Consider the following 19,221-nt stretch of genomic DNA (forward strand, 5'->3'; position numbering starts at 1 on the left):
TTATCCATAAATCCTGATGAATCCAATCAATTACTTCGACTGCAGTCATGTCTTGATGACATCAAAAGCTGGATGACTTTAAATTTCCTGCATCTAAATTCTGACAAGACCGAAGTTTTAATCTTTGGGCCAGAGTCCTCAAAAAATAAACTTCTTAACCAATCACTTAATCTGGGTGGCATTAACCTGGCCTCTGGTAATAAAGTAAAAAATCTTGGTGTTATTTTTGACCAAGACATGTCATTTAAATCCCATATTAAACAGGTTTCCAGAGTTTCCTTTTTTCACCTCCGGAATATCACCAAAATTAGAAACATTCTGTCCAGGAGTGATGCTGAAAAACTGGTCCATGCATTTGTTACTTCAAGGCTGGACTATTGTAATTCTTTACTATCAGGAAGTCCACAAAATGCAGTTCAAAGCCTTCAGCTGATCCAAAATGCTGCAGCAAGAGTTCTGATGAAAATCAACAAGTGGGATCATATTTCTCCAATTTTAGCTTCCCTTCATTGGCTTCCTGTTAAACCAAGAATATAATTTAAAATTCTCCTTCTAACGTATAAAGCCCTTAATAATCAAGCTCCATCATATATCAGAGCTCTGATTACCCCGTATGTTCCTAACAGAGCACTTCGCTCTCAGACTGCAGGTCTGCTGGTGGTTCCTAGAGTCTCTAAAAGTAGAATGGGAGGCAGATCCTTTAGCTATCAGGCTCCTCTCCTGTGGAACCAACTCCCAGTTTTGGTCCGTGAGGCAGACACCCCGTCTACTTTTAAGACTAGGCTTAAAACTTTTCTTTTTGACAAAAATTATAACTAGTGACTCATGTTACTCTCAGCTACCTTTATAGTTTTACTGCTATAGGCTTAGGTTACTGGAGTATATCAGGATCTAATTTTCTCACTCTATTGAGTTCTACTGTTCTTCAATTATGCATTATGTGTTGTCATTTCTGCTTTAACTTTCTGTTCTCTCTCTTTTCTCTTCATAGTAGGTACACCTGGTCTGGCGTTCTGTTAACTGTGACATCATCCAGAGAAGACGGCTCACCCGCTACTACCATCTAATGTAGAACAGATTACTAGATCAATGTGTGCTTCTGTGCTTTTTTGTTTCTCTTGTTGTGTCTCTGTTCTGTCTTCTGTAACCCCAGTCGGTCGAGGCAGATGACCGTTCATACTGAGCCCGGTTCTGCCGGAGGTTTTTTTTCCTGTTAATGGGTGGTTTTTCTTCCCACTGTCGCTTCATGCTTGCTCAGTATGAGGGATTGCAGCAAAGCCATGTACAATGCAGATGACTCTTCCTGTGGCTCTACGGTTCCCCAGGAGTGAATGCTGCTTGTCGGGACTTTGATGCAATCAACTGGTTTCCTTATATAGGAAATTTTTGACCAATCTGTATAATCTGACCCAATCTGTATAATATGATTGAAGTTGACTTTGTAAAGTGCCTTGAGATGACATGTTTCATGATTTGGCGCTATATAAATAAAATTGAATTGAATTGAATTGAATTATGCCATGGTGATGGAGAGGAAACGTCCTCACACCCTTGGAGCTACAGAAGATAAGACAAAATAGGACTTTATTATATCACAATGGAGTATTATTTTATCTGCCGTAAACGTGTTTCCGTCCACCACAGCCCTCTTTAAATTCTCTTATTTCTGGTGATTTTTAGCTCTGAGTTGTGATGAATGTTTTATTTTCTTCAGCCTTGTTTGACGCCGTGAGCCTCAGTGATGAAGAACTCGAGCTGATGAAGAGGAGGCTGTTTGACCACAGCTCCACCTGTCAGACTCAGACAACTTTGGTAACATCAGGATATGTGTATTTAAAGAAGACTGTTTAAAACTGGTAGAGCAGATTAAGAATTTATGTGAAACTATCATTATAGAGTCAGTTGTCCAGGCCGATGTGCGACTAGGGGAAGTCCAGCCCTAAAATTAAGCCTGACTGCTACAATGACTGTAGATTATAGATTATGCATCCTGTGAAAAATTAAGACTCAGCCATTATCAGCAGCAATACAGTAAATTTCTGCTGCAGTTTCCTGTCTGAATTCATCAGCCGCTCACATCTCTGTAGAGGTTTGGTTCTCTCTGTTTTCCAATGTTGCTTCAAGTCAATGAGATGTTGCAGACGTTTGTTCCTGCAGAGCTCTGAGTGTCCTGACAGCATCTTATCAGGCTGTGGTCTTAGTTTTAGATTTGGTCTTATTGTCCTGTAGATGACCTGGTTTGGTTTGATGACCTGGTTTGGTTTGAGCCGAGCTTCAGCTGTTAGGGAGGTGACCTCATATATGACTCCAAGTTACTTTGGCTTTCAGAGGAAGTGAGTTCTATATTACAGATCCTCTCACAGACAGAGCAGCACTTTGAGCAAAAGTGGTTCTGTGAAAGGGAACCTTACAATTTCCATCGGAGTAGATCTGCTATTGCCCTGCAGTCTCTGTGCAATCGCTTAATAGTGTAGGTGCATATCCATTTAAACCCTTAAAAATCTATTTTAAAATATTGTACTTTATAAAATTAGGAAAGTCCAAAATGCCAAATTTAGCCAAAATGTGACAGTGGTGAAATCTGATTGGATTTTGATATAAAACCTTTAGAGCCCGATTATAAGGACTTGCTGATGGTTTGAGTATATTTTGGCCAGACTGTAGCTCCATAAGAAAAATAGAGCTACATCAATTCATAACCCCATTGCTGATGTATTCATTTCAAACATAAGGTTTGTTTTGTTTCGCTCCGCCATCATTCGATAGTGCTAGGAGCGTTATTACCCCATTAATATTATTAAAGTCGATTTGATGGTGTTTTGTAACTTTAGGATTAACCCATTTGGCCACCAATTGCTACAGAGACACTGTACTACCTTCTCAGAGGGATAATCGCATTAATAAAATTAAGCTTTCTAAAGTTGACTGATTTTTACTGAGCAAATCATTCTTTAACATGTTATTTTATCAAATAAAGTTTTGTTTAACTCAGTATTTGCAGTGTGAGTGGGTTGAAGCACATAACAAATGTTCTAAATTAGTCAAGCTATTTTAACCATTGCACGTTCTTTAAGAGGAACTTTGGTTCTTTAGCTCAGATCTGCAGTGAACCAGGATTCACTGAATCATTCTGATGATGATGATGATCAACCACTTTTTATTTTGTATTTTGTTTCTTTTGTGTGTACAAAGTTCCTTAAATTCTTTGTATCTTCATTGTGCTTAGTAGTTTAGTTTCACTAGGGAGGATTAGTTGATTGAAATATTGTGTTACTTCAGATAAACAGCATTATACAGTGATGTTCTCTGGATGTTCATTTTATTTCTTTTAATAAATTCTTGAACTTGAAGAGAAGTTGTCACTCATTTATTCTACATGTGTGCAGAGTTTGCTGTTAAAAAAACACCATTGCTCGAATTCATCCCTTTCAACTCATGTCCTGATATCAGCAGTTAGGGCTGATATTCACTGAACAATACCTAACAGAATTATTTATTAAACATTAAATAACATAAAACGGTGCGTAATAGCACAACACCTGTATAATTGCTGAAATCCTGAGCTATTTTAAATTAAGGCTAAAAGCCTATTTGTTCAGAATTGTCTTCACATGTTAAAGTTGAAGTTTGTAGTCCATCTTGTCTTGTACTGTATCAGATCCGCTGCTACTATCTCACTGCAATCATGCTTTACTCTGTAATGTTTTTTTCTTTCTTCTCTAATGTTTTCTTTACTAAATACAACCTTTTGAATTGTCTTGTTACTGAAAAGTGCTTTATAAATGAACTTGCCTTGCCTTGGCTTTCCTCCCAGGCATTTTATTAAAACACACCTCCAGCTATGTGCAGTGCAGTACCAATACTGCTTACAGTGGGGGTGGTGTGCTGCTGACCTCGACTCAGGACGTCGTGCGTCGGTGGGCAGAATACTTCGAAGACCTCCTTAGTCCCACCAACACGTCTTCCATTGAGGAAGCAGAGCCTGAGGACTCTGGGTCGGGTTCTCCCATCTCTGGTGCTGAGGTTGCCGAGGTTGTTAAAAAGCTCCTCGGTGGCAAGGCCCCGGGGGTGGATGAGATTCGCCCTGAGTACCTTAAGGCTCTGGATGTTGTGGGGCTGTGTTGGTTAACGCGGCTCTGCAGCATTGCGTGGACATCGGGGGCAGTTCCACTGGATTGGCAGACTGGGGTGGTGGTTCCCGTATTTAAAAAGGGGGACCGGAGGGTGTGTTCCAACTACAGAGGAATCACATTCTTAAGCCTCCCTGATAAGGTCTATTCAGGGGTTCTGGAAAGGAGGGTCCGTCGGATAGTCGAATCTCGGATTCAGGAAGAGCAGTGTGGTTTTCGTCCTGGCCGTGGAACACTGGACCAGCTCTATACCCTCAGCAGGATTCTGGAGGGGGCATGGGAGTTTGCCCAACCAGTCTACATGTGCTTTGTGGATCTGGAGAAGGCATTCGACCGTGTCCCCCGGGGGATCCTGTGGGGGGTACTCCGGGAGTATGGAGTACCGGACCCTTTAATAAGGGCTGTCAGGTCTCTGTACGACCGGTGTCAGAGTCTGGTCCGCATTGCCGGCAGTAAGTCGGACTCGTTTCCGGTGAGAGTTGGACTCCGCCAAGTTTGCCCTTTGTCACCGATTCTGTTCATAACTTTTATGGACAGAATTTCTAGGCGCAGCCAAGGTGTTGAGGGGATCCGCTTTGGTGGCCTTAGGATTGCGTCTCTGCTATTCGCGGATGACGTGGTCCTATTGGCTTCATCAGGGCGTGATCTACAGCTCTCACTGGAGCGGTTCGCAGCCGAGTGCGAAGCGGCCGGGATGAAAATCAGTGCCTCCAAATCCGAGACCATGGTCTTGAACCGGAAAAGGGTAGAGTGCCTTCTCTGGGTTGGGGAGGATGTCCTGCCCCTAGTGGAGGAGTTCAAGTATCTTGGGGTCTTGTTCACGAATGAGGGGAAGATGGAGCGGGAGATCGACAGGCAGATTGGTGCGGCGTCTGATGTGAAGCGGGCGCTGTACCGATCCGTTGTGGTGAAGAGAGAGCTGAGCCAAAAGGCAAAGCTCTCGATTTACCGGTCGATCTACGTTCCTACCCTCATCTATGGTCACAAGCTTTGGGTCGTGACCGAAAGAACGAGATCCCGGATACAAGCGGCTGAAATGAGTTTTCTCCGTAGTGTGTCTGGGCTCTCCCTTAGAGATAGGGTGAGGAGCTCAGTCATCCGGGGAGGACTCAGAGTAGAGCCGCTGCTCCTCCACGTCGAGAGGAGCCAGTTGAGGTGGCTCGGGCATCTGGTCAGGATGCCTCCTGGACGCCTCCCTGGTGAGGTGTTCCGGCCACGTCCCACCGGGAGGAGGCCCAGGGGAAGACCCAGGACACGCTGGAGGGACTATGTCTCTCTGCTGGGAACGCCTTGGGATTCCTCCTGAGGAGCTGGCCCAAGTGGCCGGGGAGAGGGACGTCTGGGCCTCCCTACTGAAGCTGCTACCCCCACGACCTGACCCCGGATAAGCGGAAGAAGATGGATGGATGGATGGATGGATGGATGGATGGATGGATGGATGGATGGATGGATGGATGGATGGATGGATGGATACCTCCAGCCGACCTGTATGCTCCAGAGCTGCAAACTGCATCGTCGGGTCATCAGCGTATTTTGAGCAGCAGCCACTTTTTAAGTTAAAAACTGTGTTCAACATAACTACACTGATAGCTGAACGTTTCTAAATAATTTTCCCTCTCTAAAAACATCTCAGCCAGCTGTAGGTGGAGGTGCAGAAACCTCCTTCTGTTACTGGTTAAACTCTTAAGACCGTCATCTTGGTGCAGAGACTCAGACCGCAGCCGCGTCAGGCTCTCCATCAGACTGAAGCAACGAGGACGCTGTGTTTGCAGCTGAACGGTGCAGCATGTGGAAACGACCTGCTTCAGCATATTTTCATACGTTGATCAGATGATAGCTGATTGCTGACAAGTTGGTCTGCTGCAAGTGTTTCCTTGAAATGGTAGGTGCGAAAAACTAAAATGTCATCAATGTTGCAGGTTTCCTGCACACAGATGAGCAGGAAGTCAGCTTGAACCATCAGGGTTTGTTTGACATCTGGTCCTGTAAACAACTGCTGATGCTTTGAGTTTCCAACCACAGAACTAAGTCTGTTATAAACACCTTCACCTTCACCTTTACATCCTTTTTTTGACCAGAAAGAAAAGAAAAGAAACAGCTTGTTTTATCTTTATAATAAATCAAGGATTGATTGTTCAAATAATGGGGGAAAAGTCCTTAATCCATCTAAAATAAAGGTTCTGCTTCTGGTGTCTCTGGTAAAACCCGTCTTTCTTTCAGAAATCTTTTTTTATATATATTTAATGCACATAGCACAAGAAATATTCAGATTAATCAATTATTTTCTTGTTGTGTTTAAAGTTTAATTGGCTACATTTTCTGCTGCTTGAGAAGGAGTTTTTTTAACACCTACATTGTTAAAGGAAACCACAAAGGTAGGGGGAGGGGAGGAGTTTCTGGTGTTTGAGTCAAATCATCCGTTCCTTCTGTTTTGTTACCATCTGAAGATGGAGATGAACTTATTGCTTCTGTTGTGTGAGTAACCCTGTTTTTACGTCTGGGTTATATTGTTTTTGTTATTTATATAACAGCTGAAATTAACTGATCTATTTGTCTTTGATCTGAGTACGCAGGAAATCTAGATCAAAGGTTTCAAAATGTACAAAATACTTCATTAATAATGTTAATATAATATAACTAATGTAATTAATGTTTCCAATGACTTATGGAATAAAAACATCAAACTAACCTTTCGGTCCTTCCTCTGCAGTTCTGACCTCGCTGCTGTGCCGCTCAACAGACCAAGGTAGGTAAAACCTTGAAAATGTACTTCCTGGTTGTCTTAGAGAAGCGGGAGAACAACCTAAATTGACTTTATAAAGATCTATACCACGTCTTTATAGCTGTAAACATTTGTTCCAGTGAAGTAGAAAACAGTAAAGCATCAACAGGATGCAGTGTAAGTCTGCTTCATTGTCTCTGAAGGTCCTGTTTTGGTATCACTTCTGCTCCACTTTACTCTGAAAGGGACCTGAAACCTGGACTATGAAACGGGATCAGTGTCCTGGTGAGGTTACTGCAGGGCTACTGTCCGTTGAATATGTATGATACTCCATCAGAACCCGGGACTTTCTTCACACTCAGAAGAACCCATCTGTGAAACTCCTGAAGCTGAAGCCACTGTCCTTGGGCTGATCCAGGATGATGATGCGTCTGCATACAGTCAGCAGGTGGGTGATCCACTGGAACCACCCAGAACCACCTAGAGACAAACCCGCTAAAGACTGTGGAGATGCCGGTTGACTTCAGGAGAACCCCTAGGGAAGACCCAGACCTATCTGGAGAGACTTTATAACTCTTTGTGGTCTGGAAACATCTTAAGAACCAGCAGTGGACCCATCTGAACCAGTTGTCTGTGTGACCTGATGTGGAAGAGGATGGAAAAGGGATGGAGTTTAAATTTATTTAGCCCATAAATCCCAGACCAAAAAGACCTGACTGGGGAGTCCAAAAAAAGAGGAAAAAACAAAACAACTGGAAGAAGTTTAAAGACGTTTCGCGTCCTGTTCCGGAAGCTTTTTCGATTCAAAACGTCTGGAGTAATGTGGAGTATCAAGCTTTATACTACTGCCCAACAAAAGCCTTGTAATGGCTTAGTTGATTGGAATACCATGACCTGGGTGACTGAAAATCTTCACCAACCTGACTGGGGAGTCTGATACCACCAACATGTATAAATACAAAATACAATCTCAACAAGAGTTCTTTCAAATATTATTGTAAGGATGATTAGTGAGACTTGATTATCGCTCAGACAGTTCAGATGTTCAGCAGTGAGTCTGAGAACAAGTCTCCCTGCCTTCTTTACAGCTCGCCTGATGGTGGATTTCACCAGCTCTCAGCTTTTTGAAGGAACCCCTGTAACTATGAGATGTGAGGAGCTGGACGACTCTGAAGGATGGACTGTGAAGAGAAACACGACCAAACGGCTGTCTGGGTGTGGAGATGGATGGGGGAAGTGGAACGATTCTATTTGCACCATCAGATTCATCTTCGTACAGGACAGTGGAGTTTACTGGTGTGAGTCCAGAGAGGGAGCAGCCAGCAGCAGCATCCAGCTCACTGTCACTGGTAAGATCAGACTGTGGAGTTAGTGTTGATGAAGCTGTGTGAAAATGGATGAAATGCTGTAGTTTGTCTCTGTGTTGAGGTGGATCAGTGATCCTGCAGAGTCCTGTCCTCCCTGTGATGGAGGGAGATGACGTCACTCTGAGCTGTCACACAAAGACCGCTCCCTCCAACCTCCCAGCTGCTTTCTTTAAGGATGGCGTCTTCATCGGCAATGAATCATCAGGTAACCTTACCTTCCACCGGGTTTCCAGATCTAAAGAAGGCCTCTACAGGTGTCAAATCAGCGGTCATAGAGAGTCTCCGTCCAGCAGGATCTCTGTCTCAGGTGAGGAAGTTTTTGCTGGTCTTCAATGGTCAAAGTGGCAGAACAGCGGTCTCCTAAGACTCATGCCAAGTCCAACAAGTCTGATATCAGTCCATTTTTATAAGATATGAATTATTATGATGTTGTATCAATTAGTCCCTCAAACCTCCTTCATTCATGCCTACCGCAAATTCTGTGCAGTAATCTTAAGCCTTCATATGCAGAACTTTGCAATCAGACATTCCTGAGAAATGTGTGCCAATAGCCATTACCAGTAGTGTCATTTTAACATGTGAGAGACCACTAACTTCTCAACAGGGGGCGGTAGCCCTTACAGCCTTTGGAAAGAAGCTATTTTTTAGTCTATTAGCTTCAGATTTAATGTTTCTGATGTTTTTACCTCATAGAATGCATCAAGCCCTTCTCTGGACTTAACCAGCATAAACCATGTCCAGATCTTGCAGACGGTATCGCACAATCCCCTGTGGTGTCCTCGTCACCCGTGCTAAGTCATTCCTCTCTTGCACTGTGCAGCTTCCATACCACACAGTTATGCTGAGACATAAAATGCTTTTTTTAATTGCAGCTCTGTGAAAGTTTTTTAGCAGCTTAGTGAAAAGTCCAGTTTCAGTTTCCTGAGGAAGAAGAGCCGTTGTTGGGCCTTCTTCACCAGGTGGGTGTTTACTGTCCAGGAGAGGTTGGAGGAGATGTGAATGCCTAGAAACTTTATGCTCTATACCCCCGCCGCCACCCCCCCCCCCCCCCCCCCCCCCCCGCCCCTGATGTACACAAGCGTGCTCAGTCTTTCTTGACCTCCTGTTGTCTATTATTCAGTTTTCAGTATGAGGCAGAGGCATAGCTATGGGTGAGCCTGGGGGGAAAGGGGGGGGGGGTATACTTTGTACCAAGGTCCACCCAATAAAAACTGCTGTCCTCACCACTCTCCTCACGTTCTTCCAGTCGGAGGCACTGCAGCCTCCACACCACACAGAGACAGCTGGTTAGAATGCTCTCTATGGTGCTTCTGTAGAAGGTCGTGAGGATGGGCGGGGGCAGGTGGGCTCTCCTCATCCTCCGCAGGAAGTACAGTCGCTTCTGTGCCCTCTTCACCAGTGACGTGGTGTTCACATTCCGGTTGAGGTTGTCCGTGATGTGCACCCCCAGGAATTTGGTGCTGCTGACCACCTCCACAGCTGAGATGTTGATGAGCAGTGGAGCATGGTGAGGCCGGTTCTTCCTGAAGTCGACGATGATCTCCTTCGTCTTCTCTACGTTCAGGATCAGGCTGTTGTCTCTGCACCAGCCCACCAGCTGCTCCACCTCCTCTCTGTAGTCCTAGTAGTTGTCGTCTCTGATCAGGCCCACCACCGTTGTGTCGTCTGCAAACTTCACGATGTGATTGGTGGTGAAGCTGGGGACACAGTCATGTGTCATCAGGGTGAACAGCAGGGGGCTCAGGACGCAGCCCTGAGGGGAGCCCATGCTGAGGGTGATGACATCAGAGGTGTTCAGACCGACCCGGACCGACTGAGGTCTGTTGATGAGGAAGTCTAGCAGCCAGTTGCGAAGGGGTGTGCTGAAGCCCAGATGTTCTAGTTTTCCCACCAGATGTTGAGGGATGATGGTGTTGAACGCTGAACTGAAGTCCAGGAACAACATCTGCACGTGTGTGTTCTTCTCCTCCAGGTGTGTCAGGCTCAGGTGAAGAGCGGAGGAGGTTTGCTGTCTTTGGATTTAGCATGATGATGGAGGACTTCAGGCAGGCAGAAACTTTGGAGAGCTGCAGAGAGAGGTTGAAGATGTCCAGAAAGACCCTGCTTTTTGGTCATAACATGATTTTAGTGCTAAACCTGACACCATGTCTGGACCTGCAGCCTTTTTAATGTTGACCTTCTTTAAGATGGAAGTCACTTGGTACAGCTGCAGGATGAATCAAAGCATGCAAAGAAGCCGTTTAAGGTGCAGAGGAGAGCTGGGTCGTCTCTTAGCTGCTGGTTGCTGTGCTTGTAGTCCAACAGTGTTTCTGTTGGATCTCCACAGCTGAAGTGGTCCTGTATGTACTTGTATCTATGCTTTGACTTCTGGATGCCTTTTTAAACTCACTTCTAGGCAATCCAAGTTTATTTATAAAGCACTTTTTAGTAACAACACAATTCAAAGTGCTGTACATGAACAAAATCAAATAAAAGCAAGGAGGACAGAAAAGCATTACAGAGACAGAGGAAAAACATTACAGAAAAAGCACATTGCACTGGAATGGTAGCAGCAGGTCAGATGCAGTATAAGCCAAGTTTGATTACAAACTTCAACACTAACATTTAAAGGCAGCTCTAAACAAATATGTTTTTAACCTTTATTTAATGCCCCGCTAAGTAATTTTCGAGTGCCGCTTACCCAACAAGACCTTCTGAAAATAACACTGTCGTAAATACTTGGCCCACCATAGACTCTAGGCGGAGACGACAGACCCCTAAATTGTCTCATAAATACTTAGATTACCATCACAGGGACTTAGAAGAGGATATATTAAGGTAAAAATGTTACTTAAAGGAACTCAGGGTTTTAGCTCTTTTACAGTCCTTTGTTTCAGATAGGTGGAGCATAAAATCTGAATGAAGCTTCTTTGTGTTAAGTTCTGGTTCTGGATATGCAGAGTATATTTGAGCCAGAAGACCTGAGTGGTCTGGAGGGTTGATGCACTGATAACAAGTCTGTGATGTATTTAGGTGCTAATTCAGGGATTTATAGACTAACAGAAGGATTTTAAAGTCTATTCTCTGAGATACAGGGAGCCATGGAAGGACTTCAGAACCGGGTCCATGTTCTCTACGTTCTTAGTCTTAGTGGAAGAACTTCAGAACCGGGTCCATGTTCTCTACGTTCTTAGTCTTAGTGGAAGGACTTCAGAACCGGGTCCATGTTCTCTACGTTCTTAGTCTTAGTGGAAGGACTTCAGAACCGGGTCCATGTTCTCTACGTTCTTAGTCATAGTGAGGACTTCAGAACCGGGTCCATGTTCTCTACGTTCTTAGTCTTAGTGAGGACTTCAGAACCGGGTCCATGTTCTCTACGTTCTTAGTCTTAGTGAGGACTTCAGAACCGGGTCCATGTTCTCTATGTTCTTAGTCTTAGTGAGGACTTCAGAACCGGGTCCATGTTCTCTACGTTCTTAGTCTTAGTGAGGACGCAGGCAGCAGCGTTCTGGATCAGCTGCAGCGTTCTGATCCACTTTTTAGGCAGACCTGTGAAAACACCGTTGCAGTGATCAGTTCTACTAAAGATAAACGCATGGATTAGTTTTTCTAGATCCTGCTGAGACATCAGTCCTTTAATCCTAGAAATGTTCTTCAGGTGATAGAATGTCCAATTTGTAACTATCTTTAGATGGAGGTTCAGGTCTGAGTCCATCACTACACCCAGGTTTCGGGCCTGATTAGTGGTTTTTAGCTGAAGCAGCTGAAGCTGTGTGCTAACTTTTGATCTCTCCTCTATTGGTCCAAATATTATTACTTCTGTTTTGTTTTTATTCAATTTGAGAAACTTTTGGCATATCCACGTATTGATTTCTTCTAGGCATTTACTCAGTGCTTGAACTGGTTCATAGTCACCTGGTGACACGGTGATGTAGAGCTGTGTGTCGTCTGCATAGTTATGGTAGCTGATGTTGTTATTTTTTATTATCTGAGCTAGAGGGAGCATGTAGATATTGAAGAGGAGGGGACCCAGAATGGACCCTTGGGGAACCCCACATGTGATTTTTGTCATCTTTGATGTAAAGTTACCTACTGATACAAAAAAGTCCTTTAAGTAGGATTTAAACCAGTGGAGAGCTGTAGCAGAGAGGCCGACACAGCTTTCTCAATAATCTTACTTATAAAGGGGAGGTTTGAGATGGGCATGTAGTTCTGGAGTAGTAGTTTGTCTAAATTGTTCTTTTTTAGCAGTGGTTTGATAATTGCTGTTTTTAGGGACTGGGGGAAAACACCTGACAGAAGGGAGGTGTTTATTATCTGAGTAAAATCAAACAATATGTGTAGAAAATAGGTTAGGAAACCAGTTATCAGGGTGGCTGTGCAGAAAAGGCGTCAGCTGTAAGCCAATCTTAAAAACATCTTTTATATTGTTGGTGAAATCCAGGAACGGGGCATTTGGGCTGAGCGGAGAGAGAGGGGAGGTGGGTGCAGTCGGGGCTTTGTTTGTCTGGGGGTGGGAGGTTTTGGGTTCCTTGCTGGGGAAATTTGGTGATCTTATTGGCCTGTTGAGATTTAGGGCAAATCCTCCTGAGATGGTGGCGAAGTCACTTTTTTATTAATTTTCTTACCAATCTTTATCTTGGCTGTTGTGGGCCACTGGGCTTATCATGTTTATGCACTTGTTGTACCTTATCTAAGGACACAGCTGATGGTGCGTGGTTCACAGAGAAAAACATCTTGGAAATTAGGCCTCTAGTCTATTTAGAGGAGTATTATCTTTTCAGATGTCGCTAAAGAGGATCTCGTGTTTTTCTCGCTCAATATCTTAGAGGATCGGTACTTATGCACCCTTTCAGTGAGAGGTGCCTGTTCACACTGAGCCTGGTTCTGCTGGAGGTATATTCTTGTTTTCCTCCTCAGTGTTGCTCTTTGCATGCTTAGTATGAGGGATTACAGCAAAGTCAAAGACGATTTAATCGTCCCCTGTGGCTTTATGCTGATGCAGGAGTGAATGCTGCTTGTCAAGACTCAATGCAATCTGCTGGGTTTCCTTAGAGAGGAATCTTTTAGACCACTGGGTGATTCACTTGAACTGATTTTTTAAAGATTTTTAGATTAATTAACTAAATTGAATTAATTAGTCCAACTGAAGAAACAGTCACTTAAAATGCAGACTTAGTTAAAGTTTCATGGTATAAAGTAAAAATGTGTTTTGTTTATGTTTTCCCAGCCAAACAACCAATAATCACTCCCATCTCCAGAGCCCCTCCCTCTGCCTCAAGTCCACTCCAACTTATGTCTATAGTGGTGCGCCACCTGGTGGTGTTCTGTCCATACTTCATCTGCACCATCCTCATGGTGTCTTTATACCAACCTAGATCACCAGGTAATACATTAAACGTACACTTATTTTTTTACAATCAAAGAAGAAACCTTTGACTCATAATTACATCCATAGTGGAGTATTGCTGTTTTAAAACGTTCTATATCTTTGTTCACAGAAAACAACATGACTTTCTCAGTGGAAAACTCCCCACCCACAATGTCTGAACGGAGGCCGGATGTAAAGACTGACACCACCTCAAAAAATTATGTGTGAATGCAAATACAATGTTCTTATGGAACGTAACATGGAGTTTGTGTGTCATGGATTAGAGTGCCACCTGCTGTCCATGAGCTAGACATACTGTTAAAAGTCCGTCCTCTGTGTTCTATGAAACACTGAACCATACATGTATTTGTTGTATGTAAAATGTTAATGTATTTATAAGAAAAAAACAAATTTAACACGTGCAGTCTTCTTAGAGTCCATGACAATTAAACGTGGAGTTCCTTCGTTCTTGGGGCATTTATGCTTATTTTCTTCATATAGTCATCCCACAAACTTAGATTATGTAGTACTAAAGCATCTTTTAGCAAACTTATGTTGATGATTGCCTTACAGTCTCAGTGAGTGTTCATAATAACAGCGAGTCTATTGGGCAAAATGTCTTTCATTTTAACAAGATGTGCCGATAGTTTTGTTAAATATCCGGTGGCGCTGACTTGTTCTAGGTCCAATGAAAGCAAAAGAGAGGTTAATTTCTGAAGGCCTAAAAGAACCTATTGGTACCTGATGCAACACGCCTATTAAATGTGGTTCTCTCAATGGCACATAAGGCAGAATCTAACAAATCTGGGAGAAAATAGAGACTTGGATTCAAATCTGGACAAACAGATCCGCTCAGTTTTGAAAAACAGTTTCTTCTGTTTAAAGCAACTAGCAAAACAAGGCAGTTTTGTCGAGGAATGGCTTGGAGAGAATTATGCATGCCTTTATTTCATCCCGTCTCAGCAACCGTAATGATCTTTGTGCTGGCTTCACTCATCTCTGTCTCGTCCTTAGCTTGTTTAACTTGCTGAGGACGAGATTTTCTTAATTTACTATGTACAATGAGCACAATGAGAAACTTGCTGATTTTAAACGTGCTTCATAAATACACTTGATTTGGATTTTTGGTCCGGAAAATATTATTAAAGATATTTTCAGATTTTGAAGAGTTAAAAGAGATTTAATGAGACAAGAAACAACAGAGCAGAGCTTGAAACTCTGCTTTAGTTATTGACTAGAATCAAGGTTATTCTATAAAAACAGGAAAAACTTGTGTTCCTGTCCTTTGTGTGGTCTAAATATCCGACTATTGTAATGGAGCCTCTAAATGTGAACAAAGAATAATCAGTGGGCTGCAGCTCATCCCAAAAACTGTTCCTGAGCAACAACGGGAAACTGATCATATCCCAGCAGTCTGCAGTTTACCACACTGCTTCCTGGTTAAGGTTTTACTTGTATTTGTGTTTTATAAAACCTTATTACTGGTCTATGAGGCCCTGATTGATTCTGGACCTGAATCCATACCTGTCAGATAAGAACCGAGTTATTCTCTCATACACCCAAGTGAAATTATTGTAACATAATTCAACAACAATAACAACTAATGTTGGTTGTGTGTCAGGATTTGATATTTATTAGCTTTGTTAATCCTTAAATTGATCATTTAACTTTATTGTAACTAGAAAAAGCTGTTCCTACGCAACAGCGAGTGAGAATGCTAATATGCAGAATGATTTGAGAAGATGCAGAAGTCTCATGCAGAAGAGAAAAAAAGCTGAAAAACATTGAAGAATTTGAAAAATTTGAAGAAATTGAACAATTTGAAGTAATTTGTAGTAGTAGTAGTAGTAGTAGTATCAGTTGTAGTAGTAATAGTAGTAGTAGTAGTATCAGTAGTAGTAGTAGTAGTAGTAGTATCAGTAGTAGTAGAAGTAGTAGTAGTTGTGTCAGTAGTAGTGGTATCAGTAGTAGTAGTAGTTGTATCAGTTTTTAAAGAATTTGAAGGAATTTGAAGTAATTTGTAGTAGTAGTAGTAGTAGTATCAGTAGTAGTATTAGTAGTAGTAGTAGTATCAGTAGTATTAGAAGTAGTAGTAGTATCAGTAGTAGTAGTATCAGTAGTAGTAGTAGTTGTATCAGTTTTTAAAGAATTTGAAGAAATTTGAAGAATTTGAAGGAATTTGTAGTAGTAGTAGTAGTAGTAGTATCAGTAGTACTAGTAGTAGCAGTTGTTGTATTAGTAGTAGTATCAGTAGTACTAGTAGTAGCAGTTGTTGTATTAGTAGTAGTAATAGTAGTAGTACCAGTAGTCGTAGGAGTAGTATCAGTAGTAGTAGTAGTAGTAGTATCAGTTTTTAAAGAATTTGAAGGAATTTGGAGAATTTGAAGGAATTTGTAATAGTAGTAGTAGTTGTAGTACTAGTAGTAGTAGTATCAGTAGTACTAGTAAAAGTATTTGTTGTATTAGTAGTAGTAATAGTAGTAGTATCAGTAGTAGTGGTAGTATCAGTTTTTAAAGAATTTGAAGGAATTTTGTAGTAGTAGTACTAGTAGTAGTAGTAGTAGTAGTAGTATCAGTAGTACTACTACTAGTAGTAGTTGTATTAGTAGTAGTAATAGTAGTAGTATTAGTATTAGTAGTAGTATTAGTAGTAGTAGTATCAGTTTTTAAAGAATTTGAAGGAATTTTATAGTAGTAGTACTAGTAGTAGTAGTATCAGTAGTACTAGTAGTAGTAGTTGTATTAGTAGTAGTAATAGTAGTAGTAGCAGTAGTAGTTGTTGTAGTAGTAGTAGTAGCAGTAGCAGCAGTAGTATCATTAGTAGTAGTAGTTGTATCAGTAGTAGTAGTAGTAGTTAGTAGTATCAGTAGTAGTAGTAGTAGTAGTAGTAGTAGTAGTAGTATCAGTAGTACTAGTAGTAGTAGTTGTATTAGTAGTAGTAATAGTAGTAGTAGCAGTAGTAGTTGTTGTAGTAGTAGTAGTAGCAGTAGCAGCAGTAGTATCATTAGTAGTAGTAGTTGTATCAGTAGTAGTAGTAGTAGTTAGTAGTATCAGTAGTAGTAGTAGTAGTAATAGTAGTAGTATCAGTAGTAGTGGTAGTATCAGTTTTTAAAGAATTTTAAGGAATATGTAGTAGTAGTAGTAGTAGTAGCAGCAGTAGTAGTATTAGTAGTAGTATCAGTAGTACTAGTAGTGGTAGTAGTTATATTAGTAGTAGTTATAGTAGTAGTAGCAGTAGTAGTTGTAGTATCAGCAGTAGCATCAGTAGTAGTAGCAGTAGCAGCAGTAGTATCATTAGTAGTAGTAGTAGTAGTAGTAGTAGTAGTAGTAGTATCAGTAGTACTAGTAGTAGTAGTAGTTGTATTAGTAGTAGTAATAGTAGTAGTAGTAGTTTCAGTAGTAGTAGTAGCAGTAGTAGTATCAGTAGTAGTAGTATTAGTAGTAGTACTAGAAGTATCAATAGTAGTAGGAGTAGTATCAGTAGTAGTAGTAGTAGTAGTAGTATCAGTTTTTAAAGAATTTGAAGGAATTTGAAGAATTTGAAGGAATTTGTAGTAGTAGTAGTAGTATCAGTAGTACTAGTAGTAGTAGTAGTTGTATTAGTAGTAGTAATAGTTGTAGTAGCAGTATTAGTTGTTGTAGTAGCAGTAGCAGCAGTAGTATCATTGGTAGTATCAGTAGTAGTAGTATCAATAGTAGTAGTAGTAGTAGTAGTAGTAATCAGTAGTACTAGTAGTAGTAGTAGTTGTATTAGTAGTAGCAATAGTAGTAGTATCAGTAGTAGTTGTAGTATCAGCAGTAGCATCAGTAGTAGTAGCAGTAGCAGCAGTAGTATCATTAGTAGTAAAAGTAGTAGTAGTAGTAGTAGTAGTAGTAGTAGTAGTAGTATCAGTAGTAGTAGTAGTAGTAGTAGTAGTAGTAGTAGTTGCAGTATCTGTTGTAGTAATAGTATTGATATAAGTTGTATCAGAAGAACTAGAAGGAATTTGAAGAATTTGAAAAATTTGAAGGAATTTGCATTCATTTCAATGGGAGCAAAAAACGCACAAAAAGTACAAATACTTCAAAAAGTATAAAAGTTACCATAACCATGAGACATAGCAGTAATGTCGAGAACGAGCCGAACGTTTTGGTACGAAAATCGTTGAAATCGGTTGAAGTATGCAGGAGTAGTTAGACGCACAAAAACGTACGGAATAATAATAATAATAATAACTAGAAAAGGCTGTTCCTGCGAAACAGCAGTGAGAATGCTAATCTGCAGAATGATTGAGGAAAAGATGCAAAAGATCTTTGAAGAAGAGAAAAAAACTAGCTGAAAAACATTGGAATCCAAGAAAAAACTATTTGAACATGAAAGAACAAAAGCTGAAGAATTAAAACAATGTTTTAAAAGAGCTAAACCAGTTAAACAGTAGTAGTAGTAGTAGTAGTAGCAGTAGTAGTAGCAGCAGCAGAAAAAGTAGTAGTAGTTGCAGCAGAAGAAGTACTATCTGTATAAGAGGTAGTGGTAGTAGTTTCAGTAGTAGTAGTAGAAATTGTATCAGTAGTAGTAGTCGTAGTAGTAGTAATAGTATGAGTAGTAGAAGTAGTGGTAATAGTAGTAATAGTAGTAGTAGTAGTAGTATCAGTATTGTAGTAGTATCAGTAGTAGTAGTTGTAGTATCAGTAGTAGTATCAATAGTAGTAGTAGTAGTAGTAGTAGTAGTAGTAGTAGTAGTAGTAGTAGTAGTAGTATCAGTAGTAGTAGTATCAGTAGTAGGAGTAGTATCTATTTTAGTACTAATATCAGAAAAAAAGGAGAAGGAAAGAGCATGTGAGAGAAAGGAGAAGGAGTGGAGGAGAAAGAGCATGTGAGAGAAAGGAGGAGAAAGAGTGAGAGAGAGGAGGAGAAAGAGTGAGAGAGAGGAGGAGAAGGAGCGAGAGAGAGAGAGGGCAAGGGAGAGAGAGAGGAGAAGAAGGACCGAGCGAGAGAGGAGAAGGAACGAGCGAGCAAGCAAGAGAGAGAGAGAAAGGAGGAGTAGAGAGAAAGAAGCAGAACAAATTCAAATAATTAGGATAATATTTTCCTCCATAAAGACGACTAATATTAAAACGTTCATTAGAACATATTCTGACAAATATAGGCATAGGAAAGATTTGCAAGTGACAGTGTAACATAGCTTTTCCCCAAAGATAGAAAGTGGAGAAAACAAAGCTTAAACACAATTATCAAAGTAAATAGATGTTACCATGAGGCATGATGCTTTTGAAGGTTTTTAATGTAGAATCTTTAAGAATTTAGACAATTTAAAAAGCTTATATAGACATTGCTAAACACACTGACATTAGATACAAAATTACAAAGTAATGTTGAATTGTGATAAGTACAATAATTAATAAAGTTTTACAATAAAACAAATACTATTTCAGGAAAGAATAACCAAGGTTTAGAAAATTGTTACACTAGAAGATGTTTTTAAACCTGTTGTTGAACACAGAACACACTTCACGCTATTGTTTTATGTGATCACATTGCAAAGCATGATTTAGGTAACAGGATGTTCATTGAATACCTTTATTAAATGTATGGAATTGAATACAAATCTGCATATAGACAAAACCAAACTCAGATTAAACAACATTAAATACACTTTGATCAGATGTAATTTT

General features: G+C 40.9%; 1 protein-coding gene across 1 annotated transcript; it reads left to right on the top strand.

Annotated features, from left to right (window-relative positions):
* The first annotated feature begins 6,573 nt into the window (after positions 1 to 6,573).
* LOC105922363 (sialoadhesin) lies at positions 6,574 to 14,037 on the top strand. Its single transcript, XM_036133405.1, has 6 exons — positions 6,574 to 6,605; positions 6,841 to 6,876; positions 7,941 to 8,201; positions 8,281 to 8,526; positions 13,429 to 13,584; positions 13,700 to 14,037. The coding sequence occupies exons 1-6, from the start codon at positions 6,578 to 6,580 to the stop codon at positions 13,795 to 13,797; spliced, it is 825 nt and encodes a 274-aa protein (XP_035989298.1). The 5' UTR covers positions 6,574 to 6,577; the 3' UTR covers positions 13,798 to 14,037.
* The last annotated feature ends 5,184 nt before the right edge of the window (positions 14,038 to 19,221 follow it).

This window comes from Fundulus heteroclitus, unplaced genomic scaffold, assembly GCF_011125445.2.
Source record: "Fundulus heteroclitus isolate FHET01 unplaced genomic scaffold, MU-UCD_Fhet_4.1 scaffold_62, whole genome shotgun sequence".
NCBI classification, from domain to species: domain Eukaryota; kingdom Metazoa; phylum Chordata; class Actinopteri; order Cyprinodontiformes; family Fundulidae; genus Fundulus; species Fundulus heteroclitus.

Coding starts and splice junctions, on each gene's coding strand:
- LOC105922363 (XM_036133405.1), top strand. CDS start 6,578: ATGGAGATGAACTTATTGCTTCTGTTGT. Junction 6,606..6,840: donor GAACTTATTGCTTCTGTTGT/GTGAGTAACCCT, acceptor CTTCCTCTGCAG/TTCTGACCTCGCTGCTGTGC. Junction 8,527..13,428: donor CAGCAGGATCTCTGTCTCAG/GTGAGGAAGTTT, acceptor ATGTTTTCCCAG/CCAAACAACCAATAATCACT.